The sequence below is a fragment of the Ailuropoda melanoleuca genome, chromosome 6, assembly GCF_002007445.2.
Source record: "Ailuropoda melanoleuca isolate Jingjing chromosome 6, ASM200744v2, whole genome shotgun sequence".
NCBI lineage: Eukaryota > Metazoa > Chordata > Mammalia > Carnivora > Ursidae > Ailuropoda > Ailuropoda melanoleuca.
Genome location: NC_048223.1, coordinates 92833997 through 92851261, shown reverse-complemented (window position 1 = coordinate 92851261; position 17265 = coordinate 92833997). Strand labels below are relative to the sequence as shown.

General features: G+C 41.2%; 1 protein-coding gene across 8 annotated transcripts in view; it reads left to right on the top strand.

Moving 5' to 3' along the window:
• The window catches only part of LOC100466813 (zinc finger protein 883), a 41189-nt gene that overhangs the window by 18227 nt on the left and 5697 nt on the right, over positions 1-17265 (top strand). For 4 of the 8 annotated variants that reach the window (XM_034662915.1, XM_034662916.1, XM_034662909.1 and 1 more), the window contains 2 exons: positions 11080-11361; positions 12267-12325. In XM_034662915.1, the coding sequence (XP_034518806.1) occupies positions 11280-11361; positions 12267-12325 (141 nt within the window). In that variant the 5' untranslated portion in view covers positions 11080-11279. Of the gene's footprint in view, positions 1-5246; positions 5349-6310; positions 6442-10148; positions 10284-10416; positions 10554-11079; positions 11362-12266; positions 12326-16924; positions 16983-17265 lie in introns of those variants that run through there. The other 4 variants (XM_034662913.1, XR_002142264.2, XM_034662911.1 and 1 more) reach the window with 4 other exon arrangements.

Here is a 17265-nt window from a genome sequence, read left to right as displayed (position 1 = left end):
TTGCTGGGTCATATGGTAACTTTATATTTAACTTTTTGAAAAATTACCAAACTGTTCTCTAGAGGGGCTGCGTAATTCTGCATTCCAACCAGCAGTATATAAGCAGTCCAATTTCTCTATATCCTCGACTCACTTGTTATTGTTTGTCTTCTCTATTACAGCCATTCTAGTGGGTATGGAGTGGAATATCATTGTGGTTTTGATTTGATTTTCCTGAATGATTAAACTGGTTGAACATCTTTACATGCACCTGTTGACCATTGGTATATCTTCTTGTGAGATATGTTTATTCACATTCTTTGCCCATTTTTTAATTGGTTTATTTTTTTATCATTAAGTGACAAGAGTTCTTTATATAGACTGGATACAGACTGTTGTCAAATATGTAGTTTATAAATATTTTTTCCCATTCTGTGGATTGTCTTTTCACCTTCTTGGTAATTTTTTTTTGTTTTTTTGTTTTTTGTTTTTAAGATTTTATTTGCCCATTTAAGAGCTCAAGAGAGAGAACACAAGCGGTGCAGAGAGGCAGAGGGAGAGGGAGAAGCAGACTCCCCACCAAGCAGGCAGCCCACCATGTGGCTTGATCCCAGGACCCTGAGATCATGACCTGAGCTGAAGGCAGATGCTTAACTGACTGAGCCACCCAGGTGCCCTTCTGTGCATTGATTTTGTATCCTGCCACATTGCTGAATTGCTGTATGAGTTCTAGTAATTTGGGGGTGGAGTCTTTTGGGTTTTCCACATAAAGTATCATGTCATCTATGAAGACAGAGAGTTTGACGACAGAGAGTTTGACGACTTCTTTGCCAATTTGAATGCCTTTTATTTCTTTTTGTTGTCTGATTGCTGAGGCTAGCACTTCTAGTATGATGTTGAACAGTAGTGGTGAGAGTGGGCATCCCTGTCTTGTTCCTGACCTTAAGGGAAAAGCTCTCAGTTTTTCCCCATTGAGAATGATATTCACTATGGGCTTTTCATAGGTAGCTTTTATGGTATTGAGGTATGTTCCCTCTATCCCTATACTTGAAGGGTTTTAATCAAGAAAGGATACTATAGGGGTGCCTGGGTGGCTCAGACGATTGGGCGGCTGCCTTCAGCTCAGGTTGTGGTCCCGGGGTCCTGAGATCGAGCCCCACATCAGGGTCCCTGCTCTGCAGGGGGCCCACTTCTCTCTCTCCCTGCCCCCTGCTGTTGCTGTCTCTTTCATAAATAAATTTTTTTTTAAAAAAAGATGCTGTATTTTGTCAAATGCTGCTTTTTTTCTCCATCAGTTGAGAGGATCATATAGTTCTTGTCTTTTCCTTTATTAATGTGCTCTAGCATGTTGATTGATTTCCAAATGTTGACCCACCCTTGCATCTCAGGAATAAATCCCACCTGTTCGTGGTGAATAATCCTTTTAATATACAGTTGCATCCTATTGGCTAGGATCTTGTTGAGTACTTTTACATCCATGTTCATCAGGGATATTGGTCTGTAATTCTTTTTTTAATGGGGTCTTTCTCTGGTTTTGGGATCAGGATAATGCTGGCCTTGTAGAGCAAGTTTGGAAGTTTTCCTTCCATTTCTGTTTTTTTAAACAGCTTCAGTAGAATTGGTATTATTTCTGCTTTAAATGTTTGGTAGAATTCCCCTGGGAAGCCACCTGGCCCTGGACTCTAGTTTTTTGGGAGGTTTTTGATTACAGCTTCAATTTCCTTACTGGTTATTGGTCTGTTCAGATTGTCTGTTTCTTCCTGTTTCAGTCTTGGTAGTTTATAAGTTTCCAGGAATGCATCCATTTCTTCCAGATTGCTTAATTTGTTGGCATAGAGTTGCTGGTAATAATTTCTAATCATTGTTTCTATTTCCTTGGTGTTAGTTGTGATCTCTCCCTTTTCATTCATGATTTTATTGATTTGGGTCCTTTCCCTTTTCTTTTGGATAAGTCTGGTCAGAGGTTTATCGATCTTATTAATTCTTTCAAAGAACCAGCTTCCAGTTTTGTTGATCTGTTCTACTGGGTTTTTTTGTTTTCATTTCATTGATTTTTGCTCTAATCTTTATTATTTCTTTTCTCTTGCTTGGTTTGTTTTATGTGCTATTCTTTCTCTAGCTCCTTTGGGTGTATGGTTAGCTTGTGCATTTGGGAATTTTCTGATTTTTTGAGAGAGCTTGGATAACTATGTATTTCACTCTTAGGACTTCCTTTGCAGTATCACATAGGTTTTGGACCGATGTGTTTTCACTCTCATTCGTTTCAATGAATTGTTTAAGTTCTTTAATTTCCTGGTTGGTCCAGTCATTCTTTAGCAGGATGCTCTTTAACTTCCAAGTGTTTGAGTTCCTTCCAAATTTCTTCTTGTGGTTGAGTTCCAGTTTCAAAGCATGGTGGTCTGAAAATATGCAGGGAATAATCTCAGTCGTTTGGTATCAGTTGAGACCTGGTTTGTGACCCAGTAGGTGATCTATTCTGTAGAAAGTTCCATGTGCACTCAAGAGGAATGATTATTCTGTTGTTTTAGATGGAATGTTCTGTATATATCTACAAAGTCTATCTGGTCCGTTGTGTGATTCAAAGCTCTTGTTTCTTTGTGGATCTTCTGCTTAGATGATCTGTCCATTGCTGTGAGTGGAGTGTTGAAGTCTCCTACTATTAATGTATTGTTATCAATATGTTTCTTTATTTTGGCTATTAATTAGTTTATATAATTGGCTGCTCCCATGTTGGGGGTATAGATATTTACAATTGTTAGATCTTGTTGTTGGATAGACCCTTTAAGTATGATATAGTGTTCCTCTACATCTCTTACTATGGTTTTTGGTTTAAAATCTAATTTGTCTGATATGAGGATTCCTACCCCAGCTTTCTTTTGAGGTCCATTAGCATGGTAAATGGTTCTCCAGCCCCTCACTTTCAATCTAGAGGTGTCTTTAGATTCAAAATGAGTCTCTTGTACACAGCATATGGATGAGTCCTGCTTTTTTATCCAATCTGAAACCCTGTCTTTTCATGGGAGCATTCAGCCCATTTACATTCAGAGTAACTATTGAAAAATATGAATTTAGTGCCATTGTATTGCCTGTAAAGTCCCTGTTTTTGTAGATTGCCACTGTTTCTTGCTGGTCTATGTGACTCGTGGGGTCTGTCTGCTACTTACAGCATCCCCCTTAATAGTTTTTGTAGGGCTGGCTTGTTGGTCACATATTCTTTCAGTTTCTGCCTGTCCTGAAAGCTCTTTTTCTCTCCATCCATTCTGAATGACAGCCTTGCTGGATAAAGTATTCTTGGCTGCATGTTCTTTTCATTTAGTACCCTTTATGGCTTGCCAGGTTTCTGTGGACAGATCTGATGTTATTCTGATATTCTTCCCTCCATATGTAAAGAACCTCCTCTCCCTGGCTGTTCTCAGGGTAGTTTCTTTGGCTGTAAAATTTGCAAGCTTCACTATTATATGTCAGGGTGTTGGTCTATTTTTATTGATTTTGGGAGGGGTCCTCTCTGCCTCTTGGACTTGAATGCTTGTTTCCTTCCCCAGATTAGGGAAGTTCTCAGCTATGATTTGCTCAATTATAGCTTCTAGCCCTCCCTCTCTCCACCCCCTCAGGGATCCCAATAATTCTGACATTGGAACGTTTCTTGGCATCATTAATTTCTCCAATTTCTCTTTTCATGTGCTACTAGCAGCCTATCTCTGTTTTCCTCAACTTCCTTCCTTTCCATCAGCTTATTTTCTAGATCACTAATTCTCTCTTCTGCCTTGTTTACCCTGGCTGTTAGAGTATCCAGCTTAGACTGCATCTCATTCATAGCATTTTTAAGTTGGCCTGATTAGATCTCATTTCTGCCCTGAGAGATTCTGTATTGTCATTTATGCTTTTTTCAAGCCTAGCTATTGACTTTATAATTGCTATCTGAATTCAGTCTCTGACATCTTACTTATATCCATATCTATTACCTCTGTGGCAGAGAACCTTGCCTCTGTTTCTTTCTTTTGTTATGAATTCCTCCTATTCATTTTGCCCAGAGAAGGATGGGTGAACAAATGAGCAGAGTCCAAAATATCAACCACGACTGAAGCAAAATACACCCTAGAAAAATCTGAAGTGGTTGGAAGCCACCACAGAAAAGCAAACCAAACTAAACCAAAACAAAACAATAAAAAACAAGGGGTGAAAGAGAGACTATAATCTTGCAGGGTGGACAAAGCAGGGTGGTCCACTTGTTCCCAAATGAATTTTGATCTGTGTGTTCCCAAATGAATTTTGATCTTGTTCCCAAATGATTTTGACACTACGTCACAAAATTGCAAAGAAAGCAAAACTTTATATATATATACATGTGTATATATATATATACATATACATATATACACATGTATATATATATACATACATATATAAAAGTAAAATTGAATAGAGTGAAAAAGGACTAAAGTGAAGCATATATCTATAAAGTGTAGAAATAAAGGTTAAAAACCGACTTAACATAAGTTGGTAAAATAAGAATCTAGCTGAAATGGGAAAAAGGTTAAAAAAAAAGAAATGGAAAATTCTAGACTGAAAGATAAACGAGTTGTGAGAAAACACCTGGAGCTCAGTATACTATTTTCCCCTGGCGCTGGAGTTGTACAGTCCTGTGGGATCCAAAAGTTGTAATCCACCTGCTCTTCCAGTCTGTCTTCTGGGAGAGGGGCCTGCTGTGCTGCTTCTCAGGTGTCTTTGCCTGGGTGGTGTTGCCCCACCCCTTGTCAGGAGGCTGGGCTCAGTGAAAGCCAGGCCTCTGTGTGGCGTTTGTTCTCTGGAGGCTTACCCTGCCTCTTCAGAGGATCAGAGCAAAAATGGCGTGCCCAGATCTCCAGCCCAGAAGTGAAAGATCATGGTCCCCCCCCTTTTCAATAAACCCTCTGTAGCTGTCTCTGAAAAGGGGAAGAGGGAAAGAGGGAAAGGTGGAAAGTCTTGCACTCATCCGACACTAGGCGGATGGATGAGAAATTGCCTTGTAGCAGTCTCCTATAAGACAGGTATGAAAAACTGTCTCACGGCAGCTCCTTGCCAGGCTTACCTCCCCTTGCTTTCAAAGGAGCTGTAGGATGTTTCACCAAGACTCAAGAGATGCACCAGTTCATTAGTGTGTCATGGCAGAACCATTTCTTTACAACTTTCCCCCAACCTTTCCTGTCAACAGCTAAGATTTTTTTGAAGCATGGGATATCTCATCGTATACCATAATTAATTGTACCCATCCTTCCTATTTGTCTTAGACAACCGTAGATAAACATGATCCCAACTGAGCATCAGCAGGATGCTGAGCTCCACTTAGGAGAGAAGATTGTAGCCATGTTCCCCGTCCAGATCCAAGCCAGGTAAATATGTTGCAGATACCATTGAGATTAACTGTAAGGAGCTGCTTCCTCTTAGGGGGAGATTGAGTTGTTTACTTTCCGTGTTTGGGAAGCTAGCTGAAGCGGTCACACACACTTTGTCTGGCCAGCAGGAAATCCTGGGTGACGTGCTTGTTCATTACCACTCACTCTAGAAAGGTTATTCTTGGTAGTAGTGACCTCCTCAGGGTCATTGGTCAGGGTCTAAATCTTACGTGTCTAAAATTTGGGATTATAATGTAAGGAATCTTAAGTACCAAAAAAGGATTGGTAGGAGGGATGCTACTTTCTGATGTGTACAAAGGAATAGTTATTAAGTTTTTATCAGCACAGTGAGACTAAAGATGACCAATCCAGCAATAAATTTCAGAGCCATATCTATCGTCTAGGAAAAGTATCCAGGGAGTGCTTTTTTTCCTTAAGCAATATGGGGACTACAGGGTATCAGCAATAAGGCTGAGGGGACTCATGCTTGTACAGAAAATTAAGCTTGTTTTGTCATCTTGGATGGGGGCCATCCGCTTCTAAAATTTTCAGGCCTCAGTTGAGGGACACCCAGTAGAATAGAATCCAGTAGTTAAGTTGAGGGCAGTGGTGATAGTCTGAGATGACAGCCCAGCCCAGGTGTTCAGCAGATGCAAGCCAAGAGAATTTAATAGTCCCACCAATCCTGGCCTCCTAGGTTCTGTTTCTTCCCCAACAGCTGGGATTCTACCGGTTTGACCATGTGATCAGTATAACCAATCCCTGAAGCAACTACTTCCCCTTTTTGCCCCGTCCTTAATAACTTTCAACCCACACTGTTCAACCAGATATAGTATACCATGTAAAGCATTCAGTGGTTTCTTCTTATACATTTTCTGTCATCCTAGAACATATCCATTCCCTGTTATGTGGGTCACACTAGGACCCACCTTATGTATTGTTATCTCATGTCTGTGAAGGTTACCATCAATATCAGAGCCTCCCAGATTCAGCAAGTATAACCAGGTGGTAAGAGAAGTACCGGGTTGGAATCGCCCACCATCAGCTCTTCTTTACCACCCATAAGTTCCTACAGTCCAGTTTCTCAGAGGTAGGTAAGAGGAAAATAAGAGTAAGAAGGGTTATTAAGTGTGTGCTTCACTGGGAGTATGAGCTGTCTACTTAGCTTTTTAGGTTGTCCGTTAATAGTACATTTTACCTTTTAATAGTAACTGCTTCCTGGGGGTGATATGGAGCATATGTCCAGCAAATGCTGCAGAGAGTTGCCTACTGCTAAGTATTCTTGGCAACAGAAATGGCACTAGTCTTTGACTGGATGTGTTTGGGAATTAATTAAAGGGTGTAATACAGTCTACTTAGGAACTCTTGAATACTATGGCCTGCATCTGCTGTGTGAATGAGAACTGCTGTGGCATACCTGAATAGTCAATGCCCGGAGGTATCCTCAAAAGGAAGGTAGAGGGTCTGGATAGTCTGTCTGCCAGGACCTGCCACGTCAGGTGCCCCAGGCTGTGTGCCCTGGAGTTCCTTTGCCATTTGTATTCGTTTCCTTGGGCTTCCATAACAAAGTGCCACAAATTAGGTGGCTTACACAATAGAAATTTATTCTCTGGTTTGGAGGCTAGAAGCCCAAAATCAAAGTGTTGACACAGCCTTGCACTCTCTGAAGCCTCTGGGGATCTCCCTTGCCTCTTCCTAGCTTCTGGTAGTTGCTGACAGTCATTAGCATTCCTTGGCTTCTAGATGCATCACTCCTGTCTCTATCTCCATGATCACATGGTGTGTGTCTAAATTTCCTTCTTACAAGGACACCAGTCATTGGATTAGGGCCCACTCTATTCCAGTATGACCTCCTCTTAACTTGATTATGTCTGCAAAGACCCTATTTCCAAATCAGGTCACATTCACAGGTACCGAGTGTTAGCTCTTAAGCATTTCTTTTTGGAGGAACACAGTTCAACCCATAACAGTCTTCCTTCTGGTCCCCCAAAATTCATGTCCTTCCTACATGCAAAGTACATTCACCAAGTCCCAATATATCTCCCAAATCTTAATTTATTCCAGCCTTAACTCTAAGTCCCAAATCTCACCTGAATACAGTAACTCAAAAAGTCCCCAATCCCAACTTCTAAATCATCTGAATCAGAAATCAGTGAGACTCTAGGTATGGGGCATAATTATACTGTGTCCACAGACCTGTAAAACTTGAAAACAGATTGTTCACAAAATACAATGATAGGGGACATGTGGCTAGAGGTAAGGCCATATTTGGTGGAGAGTGGGGGAGAGTGGGCCCCACAAGATCCTCATAGATTGACTACATTGAACCTTTGATGGTTGTTCAGTGATGTTTCACTGCTGTTGACATTTTCGTGTTTGGCTGTTCCAGCCTTTGAAACTAAATCATCTCATGTTTTATGAAGTGGACATTCCACACACCCAAGTGGCTATAACTGATACTGCTAAATATATTGTCAACATTGATATTTTAAGTATGCATGATGCTTCTCTTAGTTTTAAGGAGTGTTTGGACAGAAGTACTGGGACAAGTGCCCAGCCAGGCTCTCCCAGCCCAGCCATGTAATATCAGTAAAGTAGTACAAGACAGAGGATGGATTAACATCCTGATAAAGAGCTGGTAGAGACGGGTACTTAACTATTTACCAGGCTCTACAGTGTGCTTTCCCACTTGGGTCAGTCAGTCCTAATAAGCCCCTTGAGCTGCAAACGTCAGTGACTGACCACTGTGCACCCTAGAGCACCAGTCAGGCATCAGTCAGATTTCCCACCTACATGAAGGTAGACATTTCCCTCTGCAGATGTGGCTTTCTCAGAGGTTGGAGTCTGTGCCAGCACCTTCTGCTTCTTGGGGGTGTTGGAACACTGAAGTCCTTGAGGAGGCCTGGACTTTGATGATGAACAGATTAGGTAGGTTAAGGGCTGATAGTGCACTGAGCCACCATGGCTGTGCGTCCACAGAGAAAACTGTTACAAACCTTATATGCAAAAGAAAATTCCCCCAATGGTCCGAGTTGTAGGCTGTGGTGCTTGTCCGGTAAAACACTCCCCCAAAATACATCTTGCTACGTTTTCACTGACTTAAAAGCAATAGCCAACAGGATGGCGGGATGCTTCAGTGCCTATCGGCAGGATTAAGCCCTAAGCCCCTGTGGGGTCACACATTGTCATAACAGATTGTGTAGGATCCCTTGCTCCTGTTGTCACCCATGTGGACTCCAGTGGAAAAGGACCCTTTGACAGTGAATATCACTGAAACCAACAGATGTTAGTTTAGGCTGATCAGACCTGAGCCATCCAGATAAGACAATAGACCTCTGGATATACCATCACACAGGATGTGCGTCTATATTCCAGTATTGAGACCAAAATCAAAGCTTGGTGATTCAGCCTATGAGGCCAGGGAAGCCTGACAAATGTGCCTAGAGTGCCAATTCCACAGTTGAAGGGTGTACTAGTTTCCTAGGGTTGCCTTAAGAAAGCACCACAACTTGGGTGGTTTAAAACAACAGGCAGGAATTCTCTCACAGTTCTGGAGGCTAGAGGTCTGAAATTATACCAGAACCAAACCAGTGCTCCTCTGCCCCATACACAGCAAGCCAGTAGAGATTGACACTGAGCTTCTGCGGTGAAGAAAGATAAGCTCTTTATTGGTGTGGTGCATCCCAAGAGAATGGGGAGCTAATGCTCAAAGTCTCAAACTCCCTAATGGCTTACAGGTGATGGCTTCTTAAGGCAAAATTTGGGGCCGGGGTTTCTTGAGAAGATGGATGCTATTGACTGGAGGCCTAGGAAGTAATGTTAACAGATTGTAGTTACTTCTGGTGCCACTTCATCTGGTCCCACAGAGGCCTGTTCTATCTCAAAAGACTTGGAATCCGAAAAATGTCTTTACATATGTTAGAGATTTCTTTAGGTACATCTGGTGATTATGTGTTTAGGAGAGTGCTGATCAGCTGCTTGTATCTGCTTGTGCGTGCATAAGCTAGGGAGTTGCTTTTCTTCATGTTCCTCTGAACGATACAAGCGTTCCTGTCTCTTGGGCCTGGGTCTATGTGTTGGTCCCGGCGTGCCTGGAAACAATATGACTCTTAGTGTTCATTATTTCGTCTGAACTAACACGAGGGATGCCCGCTTCAGAATCAAGGTGTCAGAAGGGTTGTTTCCTATTTGAGGTTCTAAGAGGGAATCTCTTCCATGCTTCTCTCCTAACTCCTGATGGTTTTTGGAAATCTTTGACGCCCATTGGCTCGTAGCCATGTCCCTCCAATCTGTCTCCATATTCACAAGGCATTCTCCCATGCCTCTGTCTCCCATGCCTCTGTCTCCTATCATCAGGGCCCACCCTCATCCAGTATGACCTCATTTTAACTTAACGAGTGACATCTGCGAAGACCCTGTTCAAAAATAAGTCAAAATCTGAGGCTCTTGATGGACATGAATTTGGAGGCAAGGAGAGGCTATTCTACTGAGTACAGTGGTCAAAATGAACCGTTTTATATTGTAACTATATAATTCACGGTTCCCTAGTGGCCCCGGACGTGTCCTTTACAGCTTACTCTCTTAAACTAATTCCTTCAGCAACCTCGCAACACACTGCATTGTTTTGCGATGCCCTGCGGTCCAGAAAGAACCAGCGCAGCAAGTCTCTAGGAGAATCCCTGAGAGGGACCTCTGCCCTCCAGGGGACACTCTTCAGACGGGGCGTGGTGCTGGGGCTTATGGGAAACGTAGTCCTACGTTTCCTCGCCTCACACGGCTCCGGTTCGGAGAAAGGGTCTTCCATGTTCTCCGAGGCTTGTGCGCGCATTTAACTTCGGTCTGCAGGTGTTTTCCGCGGGTTTCCCTTCTAACGCGGAGGAAATCCTGGAGCGCGCCGGGCGGGGGCTGGCGCTGCGCCAGTGGGAGCGGCGGGTGAGCCCAGGACGGGTGGGCGAGGGCCCGCAGGGGCAGCGGTGGGGAGGGGCCAGCCGAAGGCGGGTGGGGGCGGCCTCGGGGAGGGACGGCCAGGCCGGGCGCCTCTGTCCCTTGGGCGCGGGCGTTCACGTGGGGCCGCAGTGTCGGCGCGGCTGCGGGCAGGGGGCCTGAGCTTCGGATCCAGGGGAGCCGGGTGTACGTTGGTTACTGCTGGCAAGATGACGGAGCTACGTGAGACTAGATTTCTTCATCTGTAAAACAAGAATGGTATGTGCCACACGGGGTTGTTCTGAGGATTAAATTTTTGACACACGTTTAAAAAATATGTATACAGTTTTAACATCGGAGCAGAACTTAGTTAATATTAGCTGTTAAGGTTTTTGGAAGATATTTGTCCTTTTCGTTGACTAAATTTTATTTAATCCTAATAACGGCCTTTACGTAACTTTTCTGTTTTGTCAGACAAGGAAATAGAGGCTCAGAGGGCTCAAGTGAAATAGTCAAGGTCTCACAGTCCTGGTAGACAACCCTGTCCAAAACCAGCATCGTATTTCTCACAGCACCTTCTTTAGGGCCCAAGGAAAAACCCCAAAGTGTGTGAGCTGAATCTCACCTTGTGGTCCTGTATTTTGGTATTTCTTGGTATGTCAGAATCATTGGCTCAGACTGCATAATTTATTGCACTGCCCAACTTTTAGCATCCTCAGTAGCTTTAGAGTTTAGGCAGATAAGTTCTGTGAGATTTGGATCCCTGAATCACACTTCTAACTAAATGATTTTGTCTTTTAACTAGGTTCCAGCTCCCTTGGAAGAAAGCAGCTTTTGTGAAGTAAGAAGGAGAAAGCCCCAGGAATAGGAATCCCACCTTGAAAGCCACACCTCTGACCTCAGACTTCTCAACCACAGCTATAGAGCAGAGGCAGGAAACTGCTAGAAAGGAGCAGGTCCTAGGTTTGCATAGTCTTGCAGTAGCCGTTCTTTATTCTGCTCAGAATGAGCATTGCCTCACTATCACCACATCCAGAGGGCCTCACCGTGATGGTGAAAGGTCTGGACCAAGCTTCAGAAAAGATAGGTGAGTGGGAGACTGAGAGTGGTGGGTGAGGGGCAGGTTGTGTGGTATATGTGCTGCTGAAGCAAGCACAAGGGGCAGGTTGTGTGGAAAATAAATTCATTAGAGGGTTCATGTCTGCATGGTCTGCAGGGAGAGATCATTAGGTACAACTGAAGGAATTCTATCTCCAGCCTTTGATAAACATGCCCTGCCTTCAGCCTCCACCCACTTTTTCTAGATTTTGAGCTGCTCTTCTGTGTCCCTCTAGAGGTATGCTACTGCTCCATCTACCCTGACTTTATAGAGGCATAGAATAGGATTATCTGTGTCTGCTTAATTTCAGAGCTGAGAAACCTTTACTCTGAGTGTATAAGTAGCCTGCCCAGAGTCACCCAGTTTGTTAGTGGCAGTGCCAGGTCCAGTAAACTGTTCACGAGGTAAGTCGTCCACCAGGTTCTATCACAACTTAGTTAGAAACAGTTTTTAAAGGAGGTCTGTCCATAAAGCAACCTCATCCTTTTCTGCAGAGTTGATTTCTCTAACTCTAATGGTAAGCAACTGAGTAGGAATGTAAGTAAACAAATATCTTCAGTATTTTTCCTACAACATTGATAATGAAAAATAACGATTTGTCTTTTGGTATCTTTGTTAAATTAGTCCTAGATTGGTTCTGAAAGAAAAATGAAATTTATAAATCATTTGGAAATAAGCCCAGTGAAAAATTGCTCAGCCAGGCTCTGCAGTTCCTGTCAAGAGTCACACATGTGAATTCTCCCTGCACGTGGTTCTTGCTGACTCAGGGGCCAAAGAGCTTTTTCCTCCAGGCTAACGTTTAACTATCTGTTGGGCATGGGGTCTTAGGAGCTGAATCTTAAAAGTCTATAGCAGCCAAATCTCACATGACCTACTGTTTTCTTCTCCCATAGCTGTACATTCAACCTTCTCTGTACTTTCCCAAAAGGAACAGAAAAAGAACAAATCCCAGGTGAGCTGTTTTTCATTGCATAAAACAATGAAAGATAAAAATGATAAAAGCTATCAAGGAGTACATAGAGTTAACAGATTGAAAGCAAGGAAAGGTCAACATGTTAATTATGTGGAGATGATTATAATTGTTTTCCATTAGTATATGTATTACACATTATGTTAGGTAACAGAAATTTTTCTAATAATAATTATGTGCAAATTTATCTTTGATACTCTGTCCAAAAGGAAAATGCTTTGCCTTGACCATAAAAATAAAAGTAATTCTTCATGGAACACAAAGATTTCCTGGCCTGAAGCCTCAAAAAATTCTTGTCTTCCTGAAAGTAAGGTGGTTGACAACCTCAGTTAACAAGTCTGAGATGAATGCTGTCCATCACCTTCACCTCTGATTGTTCTTTAGTGGGTGCAGAGAGCAGAAGGCCAAAGCATAACTTAGTTGTGATTCAAGTTGATGATTTTTTTTTTAAAGATGTATTTATTTATTTGAGGGGGGAGGGGCAGAGGAGAGAATCTCAAGCAGACTCCCACTGAACTTGAAGCCCCACATGGAGCTCTGTCTCACAACTCTGAGATCATGACCTGAGCCAAAACAAAGAGTCAGACACTTAACCGACTGAGCCATCCAGGTGCCCCAAGAGTTGATGATTTCTTTTTTCTGCTTCAAAGTATTGTCCTTTTCCTGTTGCCTTTTAGCAAAGCTTATCCTCCTGTGATTATCTTTGGTACATTATAATTCTTATTATTTTTCTTGACTCATTTCATATTCTGTGGATTTTTAACTATTTCAAAGGATGGACAACCACTCAATTTGAAATTCAAACCCTGAATGTTGTGCTTGTTTAAGTGAGAGCTATTGCTCTCACTTCTATTGCTGCTCCGATATATTCCCAGTGAGCAAAGCAAATTGTTGATTTTCTATACGGTTTTTGCAGAGTTGGTATATTGTTTTCCTGTGAATGCTATAACAAGTTACCACAAATTTGGTAGCTTAAAACAACAGAAATTTATTCTTTCACAGTTCTGGAGGCTAGAAGTCTGAAATCAAGGTGTTCTCAGGGATATGCTCCTGCTTAAGCTTGTAGAGGAGATTCCATCCCTCATCTCTTTCAGCTTCTGGTGGCATTTGGGAGAGAGGCAGGAGATAGAATGGAGAAAAAAACTAAGATGAAGAAAAGTAAATATTTTGTAAGCCCTGTATCAGCATTCCCCAGAGAAACAGAACCAATAGTGTGTGTGTGTGTGTGTGTGTGTACAGATAGCATATAATACAGACACACATAAATACACATATGTATACATTTGTTTTGTGGAATTGGCTTATGTGATTGTGGGGGCTGGCAAGTCTAAAATTTGAAGGTCAAACCAGCAGATTGGAAACTCAGGACTTAATGCTGCAGTCTTAAGGCAGAATTCCTTCTTTTGGGGGAAACTTGTGCTCATAAAGGCCTTTACCTGTTTGGATGAGGCCCACCCACATGAGGTACTTAGTACTACTTAACTACTTGACTACTTAAAGTCAACCTGTTGTATATATTAGCCACATCTATAAAATGCCTTCATAGCAACACTTAGATAACTGTTTTATGAAATAACTGCATACTGTAGTCTACCAAGTTGACATGTAAAACTAACCATGACAAGTCCTATAAGAAGATACAACAGTGATCTGTTGTATTGTGTTTATGTGTTGTGTGTATAAATATATATATATTTGTGAATATATATGTGGTGTGTGTATAAATACATACATACATATATAAATAAATATATACATACCTATTTTATGATCATGTGACTAGTAAACAGTACTTGGTGGTATTATTTTTATGCATGACATGAGATTTCCTTTTATATTGGATATTTAACTTATTCACATTTATTGCGGTCACTGATGATGTTTAGTTTTAGTTCCTCCACCTTTATTTGTATTTTTATTTATCCCATCTTCTTTACTTTCTTTGTTGATTATATTTCCTCCTTCCAGTGGTTTGAAAATTCAGTATTCTATTTTTTTCCATTGGTTCTCCTGAAAACAGTTAACATAGGTTTATATTTGTATTTTTTCCATCAACATCAAGAATTTTTATTTTCTAGACCTGATGTGATCTTTTGCATGTTTTACTGTCCCTCCTCCCACATCTCATGTCTTATAGAAGTGATTGGAATGGTTTTTTTAATATAAATTTTTTAAAATCCTTTATTAACAGGTGCAGTATTTAGACATGACTAAGTTATCTGGTTATTCACTGTAATTTCCAAGGTAGTTGAATTAAAATGTCTAGAGATAAGAGGAGGTCAGTGAGCTAACACCTTGATCTTGGACTTCCAGCCTCCAGAACTGTGAGACAATAAATTTCTTTTGTTTAAGCCGTCCAGTGTGTGGTTATGGAAACCTTAGCAAACAAATAACATATGGTAATTATATTTTTAATTCTTTGAGGACACACTATACTATTTTCTGTAGCAGCTGTACCATTTTACGATCCCACCAACGTGTACAAGGGTTCCAGTTTTTCCACAGCCTCACCAACGCTTTTATTTTGTTTGCTATTGGGTATGAGGTGAAGTAATGTTCTTTTGAGTTCTGTAATCTCCAGTGTTTTTAAAAACAGTCGTTTCCTATTCTTGGAATCAGAATGATTATATAGTTTCGTTTTCTTCACAATCACTTTTTCACTTCATCTGGTGCATGTTACCGGTTCTTAAATTTGTAGTGAAGCTTCATTGTCCGTTTACATGTGAAGATTTGGTGTGATTCATGTAGGTAGCTATTGTGAGCTTATTCAGAAATGTAAAATGCCATTCCTTTATCTGTTTTCTCTCCTCAATGAAAGAACTGACTTCAGGGATTTGTAAAGCAAATTGTTGGAAAGATAAAACCCAGTGAATTCCCTTTCAGGTTATCAGCAGGGCGTATATAGGCAGCTTTAAGGGACTATATTGATTTTTGAAGTGGAGATTTCCCATACTGTGGATTTAGACCATCGTGATCTATCTCATCAAAGACCTGCCTTAAAACAAAATCAATATCCATTTTTCTGGCTGACTTGGCCATTGCTAGAGTCCCTGAAGCATTTACCTAAAACATTATTTTTAATCTGGTTTATCCTTCAGCCATCAGCTGTGTTTATACAGAGTGATAAATGCCCAGAGTGGTCTGACACACCTTCAGTTAATTCCTTAGCCAGTCAGTCAGCACGCTACCCTCTTTGAGCTTAGGTGAATTTGGTGGCTATATGTACTATATACTGAATGTATGCAGACACATACGTGCAACCCATAGGCAGTTCTCACTTCGGGGGCTGTAAAAATGGGCGTGTACACTGAAACCATGCAAAGCAGTCTTTTTTTTTTTTTTTAAGATTTTATTTATTTATTTGACAGAGAGAGAGAGACAGCCAGCGAGAGGGAACACAAGCAGGGGGAGTGGGAGAGGAAGAAGCAGGCTCCCAGTGGATGAGCCTGATGTGGGGCTCGATCCCATAGTGCCGGGATCACGCCCTGAGCTGAAGGCAGATGCTTAACGACTGAGCCACCCAGGCGCCCCAAAGCAGTCTTAATCATGGGGAAAGTGGTAGTTGTTCTGCAACCTTTAAAAATATTTGTCAAAACATTAAAAATCTTTCTGTTGATTATAAATGTGTATAAAAATGAAAAAATACTATAATATTTAGTACTAAGTACCTCTTCATTAAGATCCTTTGGTTGTAGATCTAGAGTGTCTCAAATGGAGGCAGTATCAGCATTCCCACAGTCAGGTAGTTCTAAAACTCCATTTATATTTGATTTGAATTTCACTTCTACTGTAATCACTTCTCATTTCTTTGCTGCTCTTTCTTTCATCTTTGTTGGCCAGTTCCCTTTTGCAAACTATTTAACTATTTTTGCAAAATGCCGTATTGCCAGGAGACAAGGAGGGAACATGTGTTTTGTTGTTTGTGTGTGGACTGAGTAATGGATGTGCAGTGACCAGTCACTCGTGGACTTTGAGAAAAAAAATGACGTGATTGATAATCGTTCATGATGTTTGTTATTTATGTAGTGATTTGTGGATTGAAGAGCAAGCAGCAAGTTTGTACTTTATGTGATTACTCACAGTTACCATAGTAACTGAAATCTGACTGTGTTGTTAGGAGACTGTTGTTACTTAACTAAATGCATTGTGGTAACTGAAATTCGTGCATGTCAGGACCATGCAAAGTATGGACTACCTATAAAGACAAACATTCAGACATACCTATACATTGCCACAGATTTGTGCCAATTTGATGCTTAAAAGTTTTCCTCTTTTAAAAGGGTGAGTCATCAAATACTTTGGAGAGCTCTTGTCTAAATGAACAATGCCAAAATTACCACAGATTAGGGCATTTTATATCTTCAAAGCCCCAAATTCAGTTCTCTCTTGATCTTATGCTATTATTTAATCCAGTTTGCATCCATACTAGATTGTAAGCTTCCTGAAAGTAGAAACAGTGTTTTATGTATTTTAATATCCACAGAAACTAGGACACTTTCATGTATATAACATATCTTATGCTTGTGTATGTTTGTATATGTGGTTTTTTTTTTTTTTTTAAAGATTTCATTTATTTGTCAGAGAAAGAGTAAGCGCACAAGCAGGGGGAGCAACAGGCAGAGAGAGAAGCAGGCTTCCCACCGAGCAGGGAGCCTAACGCGGGACCCAATCCCAGGACCCTGGGATCACGACTTGAGCCGAAGGCAGACGCTTAGCCACCCAGGCATCCCTGTATGTGTTTATTTATTTATTATTATTATTATTATTGTTATTATATTTCTCTTTCTCCCGCCATATATAAAACAAAACAGGGACTATGATAAGTCTCCTATATAAACTTTTTCTGATGAACTTAATAGTAAACATGGTGAAGGATTGGTTCCTAAATATATTTCCTCTGTCATATAGCTCTGAGCACTTCT